At 45.5% G+C, this 21,256-nt stretch overlaps 3 protein-coding genes across 3 annotated transcripts in view; 2 read left to right on the forward strand and 1 right to left on the reverse strand.

Annotated features, from left to right (window-relative positions):
- Window positions 1-518: 518 nt before the first annotated feature.
- On the reverse strand, window positions 519-1,112 carry LOC114926174 (uncharacterized mitochondrial protein AtMg01280-like). The gene has a single exon (XM_072231803.1). The coding sequence runs from the start codon at window positions 1,110-1,112 to the stop codon at window positions 519-521; it is 594 nt and encodes a 197-aa protein (XP_072087904.1).
- A 10,622-nt stretch (window positions 1,113-11,734) lies between these two features.
- On the forward strand, window positions 11,735-20,093 carry LOC112754387 (NADH-ubiquinone oxidoreductase chain 4). Its single transcript, XM_072231798.1, has 4 exons — window positions 11,735-12,195; window positions 13,620-14,224; window positions 17,351-17,773; window positions 19,980-20,093. Exons 1-4 carry the CDS (start codon window positions 11,735-11,737, stop codon window positions 20,066-20,068), a joined length of 1,578 nt encoding a protein of 525 aa, XP_072087899.1. The 3' UTR covers window positions 20,069-20,093.
- A 689-nt stretch (window positions 20,094-20,782) lies between these two features.
- LOC114926173 (uncharacterized) overlaps window positions 20,783-21,256 on the forward strand; it is a 3,714-nt gene continuing 3,240 nt past the window's right edge. Inside the window, exon 1 of the mRNA XM_029296742.2 lies at window positions 20,783-21,256. This exon is cut by the window's right edge and continues 3,240 nt beyond it. The gene's annotated coding sequence lies outside the window, so the exon portion shown is untranslated.

A 21,256-nucleotide genomic window follows, 5' to 3' on the forward strand; every position in this document is an offset into this window, starting at 1 on the left:
GGGGTGGATTAGCCGGACCAGCTTCCTAACCCTTGTTCTATTGGTTTGGCGGTTGCTACCAAGACGATTTCTTTATGCCCATCAAAGGACCTCGAGATGCTAATCCACGAAAAACGATACGAGAAATTCGAAAGAACTCATATACGGAACGAGGGCGACCCGTGGAAATACATCGGTTTCTGACTCGTGCAAAGGAACTATTTCTTGGCAACTTGGACAACTTATAACGAAGTTTGTCCCGCATATCACTAGGAAGATCCGAATCTTTACAAAAGGCTTTATAAAGCTTTCGTCTCAATTCATATTTAGTCGCGAGCAATCTACGTTTGTGATCTCGTATATTTCGCTTCTCCGACACGAATCTCTTACTCAGAATCTCCCTCATCTTTTTACAAAAAGCCCACTTATTATTACCCAATTCATTAGAAGCTGCTCATCTGGTCCTTACTTTCCCCTACCTTCCGTAGGCATGTTCGGGGAGTAGCCTGATTGATAAAGTATCAACTTGTGTGGGCCTCTTAACGATTTGAGGTTGACGTGGGATTAAAGATGGGGAGGATAGTATTGGGACCATTATTCTGAAGGTCCATACGAAGTCCTTCCAAGAAAGCTATTTCTTTCTTGTCCTTTTCCACCACTGGCTCTTTCGCCTGTTTGTCCAGCAGTTCGTCCAAGAAGTCGTCAAAGACTTCGTTAGGTTTGTAGGGGGCCTGGCCGGCCAAGTAAGGGTGCTCAGAAAGCACCCTATTAAAAAGACGGAAACACTCATGTTTCTGCTCCCGGATCCGGAGATCCCGGTTTTCAAACTCAAGAAGGGAGTTAGAATCCCTCTGAGAGGAAACATGATCTAGCTCATGTCTTATTTGAGCCCAATAGTCTCCCCTTGCCTTATCCAGCAAATAGGGGCTATTGTCCAGCTCGAGCCGTACAATGCGAAATCGCATTGACGATTCCAAGCTTTCATTTCGCACAACAGACCCTTGATGGGACGGCCCTTCTCCAGGAGAAGGAGGAATTACATTATCCCCCGTCTCGGAGGACGAGCCCGGCTGTGTGGAATAGGTAGGCGTCGGCTGGTTCACGCTGGACGCCGAACCATCCCCCGAAACCATAGAAAGGATTACACCTCCTTCGTTCGAAACTACTGGACAAATAATTGAAAGCAATAGTAAGCCCGTATAAATCCTAAAAGAACCAAGATACAAGGCGACCAGAAAATAAAGGCACGTATCGATAACCAAGACGAGTCCCCTTCCATAACGTCTAGTTAATGAGACCCCAAAAAAACCCCGGAGCGCACAACAAAAAAACAAGACTATCCCATAAAGGGGGATAGTCATTAGACTGCTGCTTTGTTCTGATCCAAAATAGAGCAACCGTCCTACAAAAGCACCAACTACGGAACCCAAAATTGGAATTAGTGGAGACATGACAGAAACCGTTCAAAAAGAGCTCTGCTCCCAACCAAAAAGGGGAGACTTGTTTGTTGTCAATTGCCGGTTGGGTTTATCAACCAAGAAAGAATTGGGAAAGACAAGATGCACAAAGGAAACTTAACTGGGAAGAGTCGCGAGAGCTTCCACGCGCGTGTCGCGCCGCTATATGCTGTCCCCTACCCAGGAGCTAGGCTCGGCCCATACAGTACCAGGGAGGAAGCCGATAGCATTAGGAAGGAGAATTATCAGCACTTTACACAGAGAAAGCATGATGAACAATTAGCTGCTGGTAAACAGTCCCATGCCAGCTATCACACATCTCACTTTACGCAGAGTCAGCGCGAAGAAAGGCAGATCAACTTCCTTTCTCTTACTTACGACATTTTCATTTCTAGTTAGAGGAGCAGACCACTCTAACTTACTTTATCTTAGATAGAGCTATGATAAATGTAAAACTCACCCACTGAAGAACTAATGTGAGCTCGGGAGGAAATGTGCCTCGTACTTTGCTACAACGATCTTTGTATGTACGGGTATTGATAATGGAAGAGACTAGATCAAATAGGGCAATTCGTAATGCTCTCTTCCTTCCTGTCCTAAATAAGGCTTGTCATCCCTTACCTATGCTCATCGGCTGGCATTCTTCTTAGTTCTGAGGTATCTAATGCTGTCTTTCCAGATGGATTATTACTTATATAATTAATTAGTAATTCTAATTGTTGCTACTACGGTAAATAATACTATTCTTATGTATGGACAGTCCAGGAACGAGACCTTCACCTAACCCTCAGAAGGTTGGCTCGTTGTTAACAAGCAAATGCGAAGGAAAAGGCTTCAATCTCACATTTCGATGTCACTGCTGAATGAATGTGGTTGCTTGAAAGGAAAATTTCACATATGGAAGAGATAGGATTCACTCACAGGAAGAAAGCGGCGAACTCCAGAGAGAGGGGAGGCGCCCTCAACCTCTTAATCAAGCCGGAAGTGAGGGGCCAGAAAGCATCGATTTCCAGGTCTATCTATTATACGTTATTTCACCGATGCAAGTGCCGAGTTGTTTCGAGTCTCAGAATCCGATCCTCGCTCAGCTCCAGCTGAAAATGTCTGATATGTAGTCCCATTTTCCGGTAGAAATGATGGGTTGAGTCGGTAAACTGTCATGTAAAGAAAGGAGAGACTCTCCAGTTGACAGAAGAGCGATTGCAAGAGATAGGGGAAAAAAGATAGATAGCGCGCATATTGACTTATAGCTGTCTATTTACTTCTGCTGCTGCCCGTTACTAAGGAAGGGAAGATAATGGATTAAGTCAGGACACGATCGATTGAGACAGAAGGGAGGGTTGCGAAGCAAGAGGATTGCATTAATCAAGCAATGTATACAGATAGAGATGAGCATTTGTGCATTGATACCAATACAAAAAGGGGATTCGCTAAGCTAGCAGCTTTAAAGTAATGACATCCTGTTGATTCCTAGCTGACTAATAAAAGTTCTAAAACTAGTCCCTTCGTACTCTATTTTCTATTCCCCATTCCTACGAATGCTGAATCGCTTAGATGTGTTCGCCCTGCCCATGTGTAGAAGAAATATATTATGTCCGATTTGCTGACTACCTTGCTATAGACATCGCGAGAAGTAACGACAAAGCAGGAGATCATAAACAAACAAGATACAAACCAACAAACATACCTGATAGGGCTGCAGCTAAGAGCAAAAGTCATAGGGACAGCGGCGCTTCACTGGGTCCATATGACTATCATCAAAATACAGATGAAGATGCGTAGTCAACGGATCCCTAGTCTTAGAACTAGGAGTTTCACAGTGAGATAGACGTCTAAGATAAAGTGCAAGCCAGCAAGCATTCCTACTATAACATAGCCTCAGAGTCCACCAAAAAAAAGAAGATTTATAGAATCTAGGGGCACTAAGACTAGTGATAACGGGAACCCCAGACCTGTAACATAAATCCTACACTCGCTAAAAAGGAGGAGTCCAGAAAGTCTATTAGAATCCCTCGGGAACAAATCAGACTTCACAATCACTTAGGCGCTTATAGGCTTAGCAAGGACAAAGCAACTAAAGCCTTAGGGAAAGAAAAGAGATCTGTTATTGTCAGCCCTCTATCCTCTATATTAGGCTAAGGCGGCTATCAAGTAATCCTAATAGAATCTGCCCTTGAATTTTCGCGTTTGGTTTGCAACCGGCCAACCGTTGGAATTCCTGTCTTATTGGCCGCTCTTCGCGCTTTGCCATCAACTTCATTGTGTGGTACTGCGCGGAAAAGGTCTATCCTAATCGTGTTTTCAAGCGTTCTCCTAGGTGAATAAAATTTATGATTCACCTGTTCCGAGGAAGAGATAGAATATCTCATTTTATTAGCAGATCAGATGTAGCATTAGTTCTATCAAACTTTATGAAAGGTGCGCCTTATTTGACCGGGGGGAAGGTGCCTAGCCTTTCATATGAATCTTCCTATAGAAATTTTTAATAAGGGGCCTAGCGATCTACAACCGAGTCTTCTTCACGTCGAAAACAGTCTATGACTCCCGAGATGCTTCTGATTCAATAATTCCTGAAAACAGGGCTGGCGCGCCTAACAGGAGATTCGATAACCCGGCATTCGTAGATCAATCCTCCTTTGCTTTTGCTAAAGATGGCATTCTATTAGAAATGGAATTGTGCAAACCCTATTTTTTCTCTGGCCGCGGGTGTGGTTCTTATACTAGTGATCTTCTTGTAAGGGACAAAGTGGCTTAGTTGAACATAGTGAGACTAAGCTGGCTTCTATCCCAACAGCGAGTAAGGACCCAAGGCAAGGTGACGAAGGTAAGAGGGAAAGTGCTAACACCAATAAATCCCTTAGGGCAATCAGTCTTTGACTCCCTTCCCATTCTTGCATCTCGGAGGGCTTTGCCGGCTAGTGGTTACCTATGTGCGAAAACATTCCTCGCAAAAAGTCTTTATTTGTCCTGCTAACAGGGCATTTTCCCTTCCAGTTAAGTGTCCTTCTGGTATCTAGCTTAGAGCTAGTTGCAGTAGATTCTTGGCCCCGCTTTGCTTTTTAGGATAGGGGTCAAGACAAGTTTGCTAGTCCCTATAGGAATCAAAACCATGTTCTTTTATTCCTATAAACATCTTTCAAATTCCCATAGACAAAACTCGCATAACACGCGGAGGTTTGCTTCCTTGGTCTAGCTTCCTGGCTTTCTTTTTCGATCGGGAATGGCAATTGAAAAAGTCTTTCCCACAACCAGGGTCAGGCCTATATAATATAATGTTTGGACGAATAAGCTTAAATTACTTGAAGGCTTTCCTCTAACTTTCTCTACATTTGGTATGCATGCCTTAGAGATCTCATACAGCAACAGGTACTCACAGAATCTTATACGTTTTCCTTCATATTGGGCCAGTAACCTTCCTCACCTGATCTACGACCACCCTTCTCCTCTAATGGTTCCTTCCGAGGTCGTCTAGTTCATTACCATTACATTAGGATATGTCCTCACTCAGAATAAGGGCAAGGAAGAGGACAAGTGGAACGTCTATTGCTCCACTTTCTTAGTCTGGTAGCAAGCGCGGTACCCACTGACACTTTTGTTAGGAAAACCGAGAGGGGAAGAACTTAACCTAGGACTCCAGCCCCTAGCCTACAAAGAAAGCAAATTCAAACTCTACTGCCCTCGACTGTAACGGATAAGAAGGAGATGGAACTAAACAGGCTTAGGCCCTTTTCTTTTCCTCGGGAATGCTACTACTAAGTCGAGCTACTTCCTTACCTTAGGCCGGTTATTTCCTTTTGCTTGATGCTTTTACACAGCAGCTGGAGCGGAATCTATTATAGGAGGCGTAGGGTAGGCTCTTTGGATAGATTGACTGGCTTGATAAATCTTACTTTTTCCGTCTGGCCTGTCTTTGGATTTTAATGTGGCTTGCATCCTTGCTGTCTGATCAGAGGGGCTAGCCTTCTTTCAATCAAGTACGACTTGCAATAGAAAGAGAGTAAGAGGACGGAATTCAAAGGCTGTGAATAGGAGCCTTATAGTCCCAGCAACCAGTGTAAGTCAATCTGACTACTAAATTGCTGCTTGATCTGATGAAGTAAGGGAATGCAAGTCAATAGAAGTCTTCAACCGATCTTATGACTGACAGGCCTCCGGTGATTAGGCAGTCAGAGGCTAAAGAGAAGTTAGCGGATAGAGGATCAGATTCATCAATTCAATGGCTTTGACTCTAGCCTATTACATACAGGATTTATCTTTTTACATATGTAATTTTTAGAGTGAAGTAAATAAAATAAATACTAGAAGGAAGTCCAGGCATTAGGAAGAGATTACCGTACCGGGTAAGGAAGATTAAGCGCTTCTTTTTGATTGCGACCATTTAACGAAGGACTCTATAGATGTCAGTCTATGAAAGGACTTAAGACAAAAAGATTCCCAGGTCTGTCACTAATTCATTCTATACTTTGACTCTGTCTGATAGAGTGTGCAGTAAGCCACGGCTTTGGACTTAACGTGAAGCTGTTGAAAAGCAACTCCACAAAAAGATTAATTGCTTCCTTCTTACTTACTTTGAGGCCTACGTAATTTAGACTTGGAAGAAAGACTTGTAGTGTAGCACTCGAGGAAGTTAGGGACTAGGCAGGAACTAGGAACTGCGCTTTAAGGGCTTTCGGAATTAATTAATTACCCGGAGGGATTTGAAGGGCATTTTAAGATAATCTCTTTGATGATGAGGTGATTCACAGGCGAAGATAATATGAGTGCGTGGAAAGTGAATCAAAGGCGGGATTAGTAAATTCTTAGGCTTTCCGGTCCCTTCCAAATGGTTTTCTTCCGGACTTGATAGTAAGTAATGACTGCTTGCTTTCTTGCTGGTCTTTCATCAGTTGCATCCGACACAGCTGAGGAGAAGGAAATCCCTGACTTACTTAAATTTACTGCTGCATATCCCACTGCTGTAAAGGCTTTCAAAGACTTTCCTTTCTAAATACCCGGTAAATAGGAGTCTAAACCATTCTTTTCTGTCTCAATCACAGCTGGACTCTAACTAAATAAATACTTACAAGTTTTCTACTGAAAGGGCGTCTCAGTGTATATAGACAGAGGAATCTTAGGCTTTTCTGTATCAGGACTTTGTTCATGGGGGGGCTAGTATCAAGATCAAAGTCTTAACTGTCCTAGCTAGCCTACTCACTAAGAGTGGCATTTCATACCGAGCTTGAGACTGAATCTTAGTCAGTCGCTGACTGGATGGGGACTCAATAGACAGAAGAATCCATAAAGGAAGGCCTTTCAACACTATCTAAATAGGAATCGGAAACTTCTGACTGGCCCCTGGGATTGAGAATGACTTAGAGGCTGCTAGCTTTGCCTTCTCATTCAGCCTTTATGTTCTTTAAGGTTGAGGTCTAGGTTTATTGGTAGTTTGGAGTTTTTCTTTGTGGGACCTATAGTCTTGATAGTTAAGCTTTGATCTTTCTGCTATAGGCCTAATCTGGTCAGAATGTGGAGGTAGGATCAGCCATAAGAAGGCAGAAAAGGCTGTAACTAAGGATGAAAAACTAAACTCTAGAGTTTCCCCAGGAATGTAAAGTATGAAAGAAAGCCCTTCCTTTCTTAGAAAGATCACAAGTTAGCTTCTTCTAAGTCTTTTTCAAGCCCCTGTTTCATCTTCAAAGGAGAGGGCAGCCTGGTAAACGAAGTCAGACTCTTTATCTTTTTCAGAAGGAAGAAAGTCTGAATTGATGTTTCTGGCCTTGACTTCTTCTATATATTTGAGATTTGGGTAGTAGGCACTACGAACTCGAAAGAGCAGCTATACAGCATCCGTCATCTAAGTCCTTCTAAGCTCTTAATGCGCTAGGCCAGAAAGTCAGAATAGAAGCTTCCTCTTTCTTATTTCTGTTGTGTTACCAGCCCGACCGAGGAAGCCGGAGGTAAGTCATTCTCTTGCTGTTGCTAAGACTAGCCTTATGGTTCAATCCCTTCCGAGATCGGGGACTCCAGACCTAAATAAGCCTATTATTTAGCCTACGTGGGAAGCTACTTCGTAGTAAATGCTGTTTAAGGGGTAACACTAAATCAAGCGGCTGCTTAGGCTAATACGCCGCCGTACAGGAGTTCATTCTAGTTTCATACCTGCATTCGACTTAAAAAGAGATATAGAATGCGTTGCCAGACCTAATTAAAGTCTTTATTAACTTCCCGAAGCCTAAGTAAGATGAAGTAGGCGCAAAGATCATCTTATGATCTTGCTGTTGATTCCTTTCTTTGCTCTCTGGAGTTATATTGGACTTACGCAAGCCGGTAGAGGTACTATAGATCAAAGCAACCGTAAATCAATCCTCCAATCACCCTGAGCTGAAGATCTACTGATCCCGGGAACTTCTGCCGTGGAAGGGATTCAGCAACATTAGCTTCTAACTGAGCCGTAGTCCAGTATTGAAGTAGAAACCCTGTTATTAACCTCCCTTGGAAGCAATGCCTATCTACTTTCCCCTGCTGCTAGCATCCAGCTTCAGATCTTTAGGCTTTTCCCCTCACCACTTGCCACTTGGCGTTTTCTTTGCCAACATGTCCTGTAGGTTCACATGGGTAACCAAAGACTAAGAAGGATATACTGGAAGTTTCCTAGCATCCCGATGTTTTGCTGATAACTCAGTCTCTGAAAGAAGCGCGCCCCTGAATACCTCATTCAACCGTGCACCAAGCTCAAACCAAGCCATCAACTAATCCGAACTCGAAAGACTGCTCTGTAGCTGCTGAACGTAGCCAACAAGTAGGACAAGTCTCAACTAGCCCACAAGAAGGTAGCCAACAACATAGATTTTGCACGGCAAAGCATCTTGCCATCCGAAACCAAGATGAAGCCAAAATTGTCTCTGAGTGCGGTCCGCTGCCGTCCCATTCTTGAGGGCTCATTCCCTATCTTGTACTTATCTTATATTTCTAATTGAACAAAAGCGAGGAGCGAGCCAAAGCCTGAGATTGTATGAGTCCCGCTAGTTCCAATAAGACTTCATTCCGTAGTTCCTAATATCTGGAAATCTGGGGTTACTTGGATGAAAGAGATTTGAGACAGAGAAAAAGGAAAACCTTAATAAACTATTGGAATGAATTGGACTTAGATGAGGTTTCTTACAGGTCTGTCAGTTAACTCTGTGTCCTTAGATTAGGTGGAACTTCTTGATGTCAGTATCCTGAGATAGGCTTTCTTACAGGGAACTGTTTGGACTTAGTTCAGGTTTGAGAGAGAGTATAAAGCGCTGAAGCTACTACCTAATTCAACTTCTTCTTATAGGGATATGCACAAAGAAACTCTTAGAACAGTCTGTCCTTGTATTAGGTTTAGGGCAGTGAACTTGTTGACCTGACATTGAAGACAGAGATGAGGGACAGATTAAAGAAGGAAAAACCTTCTGTATTGTCTGTGCAGTAAGGTAAGTACAGTATGGTAAGTAAGTCAATGCGGGTAAGGTCAATCTCCGCTAGTCAGTGTATAGAGCTTTTTTCTCCTAGGAAATATCTAAGAATATGGCTAAGAATAGAATCTCACAGTCTTAAGTCTAGGTAAACCAGTATGCGCATGCCTGTCTATTGGTAGGTAAACAGTCTAGCTAGTAATAGTAAGAGGTCTTATCGGGCTTAGTAAGTAAACTATGCCTGGCCCAACATGTAAACTTTCTTTCAGTAGGGCTAGTAGGACTAATTACTACCACGTAACCCCTGCCTACGATTGGTCTTTACTGAAAGAGAGAATAAAGACCTTTTCCTCCTCTAGCATTCCCCCTAAGCTATGCCTCAGAACTACCTTCCCGCGAATGAAGAGTAAAGAATGGCTATTTCTCACGAACGATATCAGACTATTTCCTTCTTTGCTGCATCGGTAAGTCAATGGAACTCTCTCCCGGGGAAACTACTATTTCGAAGGAGTTAACTCCTGACTTCGGATTTAGAGGAGCTCAATCTCCGGTTTTAGTGCTTTCCTGAATTCTGGAACTCAGTCCTCGTTCCCAGGGAAAAGAAAAGGATAAGAGATTCTTAGGGATTACTGGCTTTTTTTTCCTTAGTTACTGCCTCGCCTACAGGATCTTCTTCTGGTAGGGATTCCCCACCAGGTCTTGAATGAGAATACAAGGTCATATACGGATCAGCCTAGGTCAGATCAAACTGAATTTCCTAGCTTTTCAGATGCAGGACTGGGCTTTTACGGCCTTTCATCATAAGTAGCGATCATCTTTTCTTATATGTCATTTCATTCATTCTGAGGGGGAGGTCGGAATCCCCCGGAAAGATCTATTCTGACAGGACGTCTAAGTCTATCTTAGGAATTCTCGCCTGCTCCGGTAAGAAAGGATGACTTTCTTTCGCCCCGGATTTCTTTCTCGTTAAAGTTATGGTTGTTCTTTCTTCCTTTCTGCCTGACTGGACTTCTCAGATGCATGCAGACCTGTAAATAGAAAAGATTCCAGTAGGGCTGGTATTCTAATCAAAATAGAAAGACGAATTTCATATCAGTAAAGTGAAAGTCCGGCTTTCCTCCTTAGGGATCACACTTCTGGTAATTCAACGGCTCCCTTTAGGAAGTTCTGTGAAGGAAGAATAAGAGAATCCATGGCTTTTTTCCCCAGGCTTCTTGGAGGTTTGAAGTTAGACTTCTCTCCTGCTGCTATGGCAACGGCAATCTAACTACACTAAACTCCGGGGACTCTTAACTCCATAGAACTCTTAATCCATGGCATAGAAGGGCAGGGCGATGTCAAACTCAATATTAGGATATAGCTGTTAGCACCTGCTGAATAGAATCCGGCTTTCAGAGCCTACTTACTTGCCTACCTTTTAGCAGTAAGGTCTTTCAAAGACTTCGGCCTTTAGAATTGCTTACCTGAGTTGTCTTATATGGCATTGTCTCCGGATTCAAACCTCTTAACTCTCCTCTATTCTTTGGCGAGTGATCTTAGCCATCCGAACGCATTAATCTGACTTCCCTGCCCCTCAATGATAAGCTTTCTGAATCAAGGAAGGTTAGAAAGTCAATCTGAGCTAAGGAGATAGCAACAATTGGTCTTCTTCACCCCTCATAGGAAGAAGGGGCTTATCATCTCTCTTCTAAGACATTCTCAATCTATCCGTCTCAGCTCAAACATTCTTTCTTTGCCCGTTGCTTAATAGAATTAATGCTTTCAAGATTGGAATCCCTGGCTTTCGCCAACTCTTTCTAGTGTGTATACGGCAACTTTGCTAAAGAAGTAGCATAAGCCTTATTATATGCCGGGGTAAGATATCATAAAAATAGGATAACCACCTTCTCTGTCTGTCTTCGCCTCGGTCTGATCAGAGTAAGATCATCTTATGTATGATATTTCGGATACAGCTATCTCAGCTTTTCCTACCATCGATGAGTCCAACCCTTCTCTTTGATGTTAGTAGACCTGTTGCATTTCCTAACTCAATAGAAAACGAAATCGGATGCTTGATAGTCATAAGGTCTTCCTTACTACAGAAGGAGAAGCATCTTTTATATATAATTTCGTGCTTTCATACCATCTCTTGAAGCTGGGAACGGGCTGATACGATTCGAAGACCAAGTCAGAGACTACTGGACGTCTCGCAGAGCGACTCTCAACGAGGACTTTGAGACTTTTTGAAAAAAATGTGTGTTTTTTTTAATCCAAGTTTGACTCTGATTAGATCCTTAGCGCTTGCGCTAAGTAAGCCCTCCAAGGCCTTATGTAATGTAAAAAACCGAGGAAAATAACGTAAAGTAGAAACGAACAATACGGTACGATCGCTATATCTTTTCTTTTTCTTTCTCTCTCCTCTATAGAAAGAGGGGATTATACGTGGCGTGGTATACCTGATCGTTTGGTCAACGAGACGTACGTAAGTCGGCATAGCTCCATTTAGAATATAAAATTCTTTTCTTTTACTTAGCCCGCCTCTCCCATGACTTTCCGGACCAACCCGGATCTGCCCTCGATCCGCATTTTGGGAGCAGAGCATGCAAAATCGAGCAATGAATCTTATAAAAATTTCCTCGGGTCTCTATATATAAATCTATAAAAATGAAAAGCCCGGGTAGAAGCACAAGCAAAAGGAGAGAGGAAAAGTAGAAAAAGGAAGGGGGAGGAGACTCGCCTCAATACTTCCCACTGGACGAGAGGCGCACCTAACCCACCTACCCACTCATCAATCACGGTGTTCAGCTGACTTGTACTGATAGACCCCTATAGTATTGGAATTAGGCGCCCATCTTTTTACTGTTGTTAACTAATCTCTTCAATGTTCGATTCTACTCTATGTTAGAACATTTCTGTGAATGCTATTCTGATCTAAGTGGTCCTATTCTGTGTCCCGTGCTAGGAAGCATTATTCCTATTTTCATTCCAAATTCAAGAATACGACCGATACGCTTGATTGGTCTGTGTGCCTCTCTTATTACTTTTTTGTATTCCCCTGTTCCTCGGATACAATTCGATCCTTCTACGGCCAAATCTCAATTTGTGGAAAGCCTTCGATGGCTTCCTTATGAAAACATCAATTTTTATTTGGGTATAGACGGTCTCTCTTTTTTCTTCGTGATATTGACCACATTTCTGATCCCTATTTGTATTTTAGTGGGTTGGTCTGGTATGAGAAGTTATGGTAAAGAGTATATTACAGCATCTCTAATTCGTGAATTTCTAATGATCGCCGTGTTCCGCATGCTGGATCCTCTACTATTCTATGTTCTTCCCGAAAGCGTGCTAATCCCTATGTTGTGCGGAGCTGAGCATCTTCTTTTCGCTGGGATAAAGCTTTTCCTCTGCAGGGGCCTTGTGCAGTAAACCCCCTACGGGCGGTCGTCCGTCGTAAAGTAGTCCCCGCGAAGCTTTCGGGAAGAGGGGTAGTCTTGTGCGTAAGCATAGCATTTCTGGTCGAACCCGCCCAACCCAACTAAGACGAACCGAACCCGACAGACACATCTTTTTCCTTTTGGGAGGGTACTCCGAGTAGTGGTTACCTCGTAGGACCTCGACCCGCCTACTCGGGTCTTGTATGGATATGCAGGAAGGGGAGCTCCTAGGTGTGTGTAGGGGTTGTGTTTGTTCGCGAGAATGGATTCCTCGTCAAGTCAGTTTGGGGGGTGTGGACACACTTGCGCGAATTCGGGTAACGGCTACAAGGGAGAAATCGAAAGGAAACTGTACCCAACCAGGGATGGACGTAAACTCGTAAGCTACCGAGGGTAGGGATAATCGTCCAGGTCTTATTGTGAAAAAAAAGCCGCCCCGCCACAGCGGGCGGGTTGGTTCCTCTGTCGTCGCCGGGGAGCTCTTGGTGAGGAGACCTTAGGAGAAGTTGCTAAAACAAACGAAACGGGAGGATCGACCCGTTCAGTAGAATTCCGAAGAAAGACTGTTGGCAGCAGGCGGAGACATTTCTTTGGCCCCCTTCAAAAAAAAAGGAAATGCGGGCAGGGTTAAGCTCGGTAGAGGGTTCGAGACGAGAATAGGTCCTGTCTTTAAGATTCAGATAAGAAAAGAGTTCCAAACCTTTATGCATGCACCTTCGTATAAGTGCTGCATACAAGTTCCGGCCAGGATAAATTGGAAAAAACCCATTTGAACCGCTCACATCACAGTAGTAGTAGCGTAAAGCCGTAGGGGGGCGGCCATAAAATAAATAAAGGCTATTTCACGTCTCTCTAGATATCTAGAGAGAGAGATCCACTGCGTGAGCAACCCGCATAATAATAACAGGGCGTTACATGTGCTCTACAGGCCGCACTCCATCTTTCTTCCCAACGAGCCCTTTTTTTGATTTGGAAGACGGGCGTTGCGTTCGGTTCGAAGGGCATGGTTTTCAGTATGTCTCCAGATAGGGCCCCCACTAGTCCGGCTAGCTAGTGAGCGGTTCTTTCGGGCGAGAAGTGGGCCGGGCCCCTCTTCAATACAAAATGCGGGCCCGCAACGCAAGCTGCATTGTTCGCCGCCACCCGAGAAGCAAAAGATTCGAGAGTCCAGGCTTAATATACATGCATAGATAGTGGTCTAATGACAAGGGCCGACGACGGAAGCTCGGGGCGGAGCCGTATGATGCGGAAGTCTCACGTACGGTTCCCTGAGAAGGGAGTGGCTACCTACTGGAGCTTCGACCAACCACCACCGCTAAATTCCGCTTTGGGGCCACCCCTTACTCTACCATTATTATAGGGGTATGGGGCTCGAGACAAAGAAAGATCAAGGCAGCATATCAGTTTTTCCTTTATACTTTACTTGGATCTGTTTTTATGCTATTAGCTATTCTGTTGATTCTTTTCCAAACAGGGACCGCCGATTTACAAATATCATTAACCACAGAATTTAGTGAGCGGCGCCAAATCTTTCTATGGATTGCTTCTTTCGCCGCTTTCGCCGTCAAAGTGCCTATGGTACCAGTTCATATTTGGTTACCCGAAGCTCATGTAGAGGCGCCTACGGCAGGATCCGTCATCTTGGCAGGAATTCCTTCAAAATTGGGAACCCACGGGTTTTTAAGATTTTCAATACCCATGTTTCCCGAAGCAACACTTTGTTCCACTCCTTTCATTTATACTCCAAGCGCGATTGCTATAATATATACTTCCTTGACCACTTCAAGACAGATCGATCTTAAGAAGATCATTGCTTACTCCTCAGTAGCCCATATGAATCTGGTGACTATTGGTATGTTTAGTCGGGCGGCGGCCGTTAGGTCACCTATTTTTAGTTATGGACACACAAGACAAGGCCAAAACATGTGTGCCGGGCGTGCGACCCATCAACCTACTAGCAATGGGGGAGAAAACATAGCATGTCGCAACAAAAGCTTGATTCAAGGCGTCAGCAAAACATTGCCGTCTGTTTCAAAAACTTCAGCCCCTTAGCGCCCCGGGACGGGAGTGGGGGACACCCTACGCGCAGGCAACAGCAGCACCGGCTCTACGAAGTCAGAATCGAATCTTTGTGTTGGCTTTCCCAATTCATTCGTGAATAAGAATTCAAGGGCTAGAAGCGAGCGCTTCTAGCTGCTTCGCCTGCTTCTTATTATTTGAAGCTATGTTGGCGTGGCGGAAATGAACGAAAAGCGAGATGAACGTGCTATTTTCAAATCGATTGATAGATAGATAGCCTGATCCGTTCTGATAGATCGAAAGAAATAGAGGGAATCCATCAATAAAATAAAAATAATAAGGCCTATTTCTATCTATTGATAAGAAAACTTTTCTTGATCCATCTGAAAGATATCGATATCTATCTGATGGAGTCTACATCGCATCGTACGTAGAGCGCCCAAGCTTTAGGCCAGCTCAGTTCTCCTATCCATCGGTCCAATGCACTGGGCTCATCTCATGGATGGAGGGCAAAGAAAAAATGTAGTTGTGTTGTTGCTGTTCGCCGCCTCGACGCATTCCCTTCTCTCCCCGGCATCGTCCCACACAGAAAGAAAGAGCGCAGAGCCCCGGCCCGACCTGTAGTGTAGGTCCTATAACGTAAAGCGAGGAGTTGAGCCTGAACTGGCGAACCGAAGTCACTTTCGGAACCATACTTCCTACAGCTAACACGTGTCCAGCAGGAACGCGCAGCGCAACATAACGTAAGCTGCTATACCGAATCCCCCGCAGGCCATCGGGGACCGAGTGGTAAGGCCATGATCCGCAGGGGAACGGATCACTCATTCTTCCATTGGGGACAGGTGCACGAACGACAACTCCAAACGTCACACATCCGTCGCCTACTTACCGTTTAGGTGGCACCAGCGAGATCCAGCTAAGGTAAGGAACTTCGTGTCGCGGCTGCCCCACTCCGCCGCGGTCTCATGAACTGAACTTCGTTGCCTTCCCGCGCGCGAAGCGAATGGGCGCTGTGCTGTGGATCAGTTTCGGGGCGGGGGCGAAGAGAGACCACAAGAATGATTCATTTGGATCGACGAGCTTTTTCAGCCCCAAAACTAAGAATCAATGGAATGTATGTCTATCCATGAACATCCATTCTATCTGTATATCTAGGGGATCTCTCTAGACATATCAAATTGTTTTATGGCACGATATGATCGCCTAGCCGTAGCCGCATATTGAGCGCTGCAGATATGCGGGATTTCAGTTGGATCAGATCAAAAGCTTTGCCAGAAGCAAGACGAGGAAGCAGACGTATAAGCGGTAGCTTCCCTCGACCTACTAAACATAAATACAACAGTCGCGACCTACTTTGATTCAAAACTAAAGAAAGAAAGGCGAAGGGTTTGGCAACAAGCAAACGGCTTTCTATCATAGTAGCAAGGGTTCCAAACCTTAACCACTTAAGTTAAGTACCAAAGGCTGCTTTCGGTTGGTAAATAAGGGGGCTGTTCACTACAAGCCATCAGCGCTGTCTTAGATTGAACGTCGACTTATCTTATTGCCGTTCAATCTCTAAGGCGGGTTTACGCTGAGAACGGAAGAGTGTTCGTGTCAAAAGGTGAACAACGCCAACGCTTCTAGAGTTCGCAGCTTTTCCCAGGCCGGAGAAGGGCTTATACTGCTCGCCTTTGTTTGATATGTTCATTCAGTACCAATACAAACTAAAACTACACCAAAGTGGAAAGGCCCCTATAGAAGCTAGAAGTAACCTCTAGTAGTCTAGTAGTCGGCCTAACCAAAGCAAAGCGTCACGACAACAGAAAATTACCCTTCTGAATGGAATCTAAAGTAGGGGGCTTAGCCGCCCGCCTACCAATCAAAGAGGCTGAGAGTAAGCGTAAGCTCTTCGAGCTTCCCTTCATTCGCTTCGCGGGAGCCGCACAACACATAGCTGGCTTTCAGAGGGCCCATACTACCTGCCTAACCCCTCGCTCCGAGGGACCGTAGATCGGAACGTTATAAACCACCCCATTCATCTAAAAGAGAGGGGAAGGGGCCTATGTATTTGCATGACTCCTGCGGATTTTACCCTATCTACACCCGGAGCCAATCTCCTATCGGTCCTGCCACCACGCCGCAGAACGGGAGCTCGTGTGGAACCTTTTATTTCTGGCGTAACAGCGGTGGGACGTAAAAAAAGATTACGGTCGCGTAACATAAGGGCCAGAGGTACGGTAAACTCGGCCAAAATATGACACCCGAAGGGAGGGCCCGGCGCGCACAATCCTATCCTCGTCCGAGTTTACCCCTTGCACTTCGGACAGCCGTCCATAGCATCATAAGGAGGACCTCCCTCTCGGGGTAAAAAAATGGTACGGTACATAGGAGGCTGGTCCTTTCTCAACGTGGTGTATAGCACGAAAAACCTTTCGATGCAAGACAAGATAGGGCCGTTCACATTTAAGAAGATAATCAACCCTTTCTTCTCTTCTTTCTCTTTCTCGAGGGGGAAAGAGAAAAAGGTTCTTATGGAGGGGGAGGGGGAACTTTCCGGCGCTTTTTTCAAATCCTCCACAGCATCCAGGATCACAAGTGGAACGCTAAGCAGGGGGGAGGGGAAAGGCTTGGGCTGGGCCTACCTATCCCGATAGGACCTCATAAAGGAACGGGAGCAGTTGAGAGGTTCCATATTGCCGAGCCGAAGGGCAGCACTCCTGTACGTGATCGTAGTATGTCACGTCGTCTCGTCCCCGCTGCATTGAAAAGTACCTATGCACTATCTCCGGTTCACTGATAAGGAAGATAGAGTTAGTTGGGGCGGGGGTCTACGATGTGATACTCAAGTAAGTATGACCCGGGGGGATAAATGCTAACTCTGGTTAGAAAGCAGGAACCATTATGTAAATCATTTCGGGGGTTTACAGATCAGATCTCTTATACTACCATCGATCGACAGAGCGGAACGACCAGAAAAAAAGTGAAGTTAGAAAGCCGTATGATAGGCGGTAACTATCTTGTACGGTTCGGGGGGTAATCGGCGTACTCCGATCAGTGGGGGGGGAATCTTTGGCTCTATCGAACATACAGGGAATTGGAGGTAGCATTCCACCGATGTTAAGTCATGGACTGGTTCCTTCAGCCCTTTTTCTATGTGTTGGTGTTCTATATGACCGACATAAGACTCGACTCGTTAGATATTACGGAGGTTTAGTGAGCACCATGCCGAATCTCTCTACCATTTCCTTCTCTTCCACTTTGGCCAATATGAGTTCACCTGGTACTAGCAGCTTTATCGGGGAATTTCCCATCTCAGTAGGAGCTTTCCAAAGAAATAGCTTAGTAGCCACATTAGCAGCGCTTGGGATGATTTTAGGCGCGGCGTATTCCCTTTGGCTATATAATCGTGTGGTTTCTGGAAATTTAAAACCCGATTTCCTAAATAAATTCTCCGATCCAAATGGCAGAGAAGTTTCCATATTTATACCTTTTCTTGTTGGAGGGGCGACCGTCCGTTGAACTACCAAAGAATAAAAGGTAAACCAATGTGATCATGACATTGTAGGTGCTTGCGATGGGGCGGATGCGACTTCCCTCAGTTGGTTTGGGTGGTATAGCCCGTTGCAGAAGTCCCCCTTTTTTTTATCAATTTCTTTAGTCTTTAGGGAGCCAAAGCTTGGCTTGACTAATAAAATAAGGCTCGCGCAGGGGCGCTCACGTTTTTTGGCTGAGCCGTATCTTGCTGGGTGGGACCGAGAGCAAGAAAGGAAGGGGGGCAACCATGCATGGTACTTCTCGACCGTGTCTCCGAGGGACAGTTGAACGAGCTACTCATGAATGCTGCCGGGTTGGATGAGCCAATAACTCGAACGCGTTCGGTCTGTTTTTTGAGCAAGAATCACAGCGTTACCTTACCTTCACCATGATACGGACTCCAAGTTCTTATGGCAGAGCGCGAGGAGATTTATCATCAATATGATGATGGGAGTGGAAACCAGAAGCACGACCGACCGGGGTCTTCGTGGTCCAAGATAAGAAAACCTTCAGTAACAGTAGTAACGTAAGCATGAGACTCTTTGGTAGTACCGGTGAACCAGATGGCCGCGGCGATGGAATCTGGGACGGAGGACTCGTAGTATCTCTCTAGATCAGGCAAAAGCGAAAGACCCCCTAACGTAATTCGAATGGGGGCTGACCGCTGAGCCCACTCTGGCCTCGCAGGGCGGGCCCCCGTGGTTTCGAGCTGGAGCTGCCATAGCTTATGGCTAGAGCAATGGGAGGGGCCCCGGCATAGAAAACAGTAAGGATAACGAGCGCTCCGCCCGCTTGGCGGGCGGCAGGAGCAGCGGGCAAGTGCTTGGTAGGCCAACAGCCCAGTGAACCGGGCGGGGCACTCGACGAAAGGGGGCACACTGAGCAAGTACGAGAAATTGGCCCCGCTCCGCTTTATTAAAAGCAAGGACCACTACGGGGGGTCAAACCAAGGACCTATGGAAGTCGGGGCTCGTCCCCGGTCAATATTGGATCAAACAATAGAGGGCCGTAGCACTGACCTATTTTTTTTTATTGATTCAATACAATAGGGGAAATCTCGTAAAGTTCCCTACCGAGACAACAGACACACTCTCAATGGATCCTCCGCACGCTGGGCATACCTCTTCTGTGCGTCTTTCTCGTGGCGGGAACAGAACAACAGGGAAAGACCTGGCCGACCTGCCCGTTGAATAGGGCTCGAGGGCGAGCTTTATTTAAGAGAGAATGGGGAGTGAATCGAAAGGCTTCCGTTTTCGTTCTTGGTTTTTTGGGGCTTTCGGGCTCCTCTCGATCTTATTCGTAGTTGGGAAGGGGGAAGGAGTCTAAATCAATGGACATTAATGAACCATCATTGATGGACGTTGCACATGACACGATCAATTCGACTCAAGGTCCGGCGCTAATAGAAGTAGCTTACTCTCCTAGTAGCGAAGGAAAAAGGCAGGGCTTTATTCGTAGTAATAGTGGGCAGGTCTCATGAGATCTATGTCGGCCGTCGGAATCAAATGAAGGGGTCGAAGGACCATTCGATTCATTAAGGGGCATAGATCTAGGCCTCTTTGTTTGGTCAATCACCAAAAAAAAGGTTTGGAACTCTTGCCGTATTTCTGCATATCATTCTATATTCGGCCCGCCTCAAACAAAATGATAAAAAAGAAAGGATAGGACTCTTGATTCGAAGTCACTACGAAAGGGTCGGTCAATAGCATAGCTCTTTATTTCCCCGGTCTCCTTTCGAAGGAAAGGCCTTCGCATTCCTAATCCGGTAGGGGGCCGGACGGCTTAGTTTGCCCCAGCTTGGCTAATCGCATCCCCGCGCAACGACATTCTTTGTGCGCCCCTTACCGTTCTCGCTCAGTCTTTGCAACGGCTGGGGAGGCTGTCGTAGAAGCGAAGCCTATCGCCACGCCGACCATCAAGAGATTGGGCCCCTTCTCAAAGATTTGATGGAATGGCCCAGCCCACCCAAGAACGCTTATGTAATATGGGAACTCATGGCTGGAAACAATCCTTATGGTTTTGATATCCGGTAGGGATAATCAGAATAAAAGTCCAGGTCGGTTGGTGAGCCTAGTGATAGGAGACTATCTAGCTTGGTTCGGAGAGCACTTGTTGGGTAAAAGATTTTTTTGTTGCTAAATGTTACGGCCTAAATGCTGAACTATTGACCCTACTTGTTCGGATGGGTGTTCACCCCAAAGTGTTCCCGGACCGCATGCATACATACGTAAGTAACTTAGTGCAACATGGCAAATTGAATTGAGAGGAATCAGCAAAGAAAAGAAAAACGGGTCAACTTATGTGTATTTTTGAGAGATTGTCCTCGGCTCGGGCTGAGGAGTGTCCGCATGAGTTCGTTGAGGTGTCTACACAGGTTCGAAGACGCTCTTTTATATTCTGTCGAGAGTTCGGATTGCTCCACCTAAGTAGAACGAAAAGAAGGAATTGGAAATTCAAAGGGGGAGCCAGATCGCTTCCGGTAGCTTGCTGACTCTCCTAGTAAGAAGAAAAGGCTCTTTGGCGAATTCTTTAGATCTGGGTAGAGTCTCGCTCAGTAAAGAGGGTTGTAAATTCTTAAGATCATGATAAAGTCCCCTTTACTTGATATTCTATTAGTAAAGCGCTAGCGCGCCCCCTTCCTTTACTTTAGAAGCCGTTGCTTGTTTGGGTCGAGCGTCTTCAAACCTCCTCTGATTCCGATAAATCGGTCAAGCGGGGGCTACCCTCGACTCACCTCTCTATCTATAAAAACCCCTCCCCGGAGGAGAGCGGAAGCTCCAGGATGAGAATGAATCCGGGAATCCAGGACATACTCATCCTGATCCACCATGGAATTTTCGGAATCTACAAAAACATTCTAGGAGAGGGCTCGTAATGATCTTCTCAAAGATCACAAGATGCTGAAGTGGCAGGCAGGATAGGGGGAGGACCTGTAGGTTTTTGTGAAAGGGATGCTCTTATCATGTTATTGCTGAAAAGAAAAAGAAAATTCCTCTATTTTTTTTATGTCGATTCATCCATACTTCCATTCTTTGTAGAGGGAGGCTAACTGCTTGCCGGCTGGGAGCTGTATGAGCGGTAACGTCCACGTACGGCTCCGTGAGAAGGGCGGTGGACAGAAATGGCCTTGTTGTACCTCACTCTCGTCTTCAATGGGGTCTGCTCTTTTTTTTTTGGGAGAGTATGCCAATATGATCTTAATGAGGTGCGGGGCTTTGCATCTGACATTCGTTGGGCTTCCCTCTTCGGGAGCCTGCGTCCCGGCGTTTTTGTGCATGCAATAAACCCCTCCGGCCGAAGACTAGTGGTAGGTGGTCCCGCAGAGCTTTCGGAGAAGGGTAGCCTAGTGTGTAAGCACAGCAATGAACCGCGGCGAACCCTCAGACGACCTATCTAAGATTAGGGGGGAGATCCTCAGTAGTGGTGACCCTTTCACTCTTCCTTCCACGGA

Source organism: Arachis hypogaea, unplaced genomic scaffold, assembly GCF_003086295.3.
Source record: "Arachis hypogaea cultivar Tifrunner unplaced genomic scaffold, arahy.Tifrunner.gnm2.J5K5 arahy.Tifrunner.gnm2.scaffold_22, whole genome shotgun sequence".
NCBI classification, from domain to species: domain Eukaryota; kingdom Viridiplantae; phylum Streptophyta; class Magnoliopsida; order Fabales; family Fabaceae; genus Arachis; species Arachis hypogaea.

What these genes read in the sequence shown, in the direction of transcription:
- LOC114926174 (XM_072231803.1), bottom strand. Translation starts at nt 1,112, where the DNA reads ATGGTTTCGGGGGATGGTTCGGCGTCCAGCGTGAACCAGCCGACGCCT.
- LOC112754387 (XM_072231798.1), top strand. Translation starts at nt 11,735, where the DNA reads ATGTTAGAACATTTCTGTGAATGCTATTCTGATCTAAGTGGTCCTATT. An exon ending in GCGTGCGACCCATCAACCTA is followed by an intron (nt 14,225 to 17,350) that starts CTAGCAATGGGG and finishes CTTTGGCTCTAT; the next exon opens with CGAACATACAGGGAATTGGA. An exon ending in TATACCTTTTCTTGTTGGAG is followed by an intron (nt 17,774 to 19,979) that starts GGGCGACCGTCC and finishes TATTGACCCTAC; the next exon opens with TTGTTCGGATGGGTGTTCAC.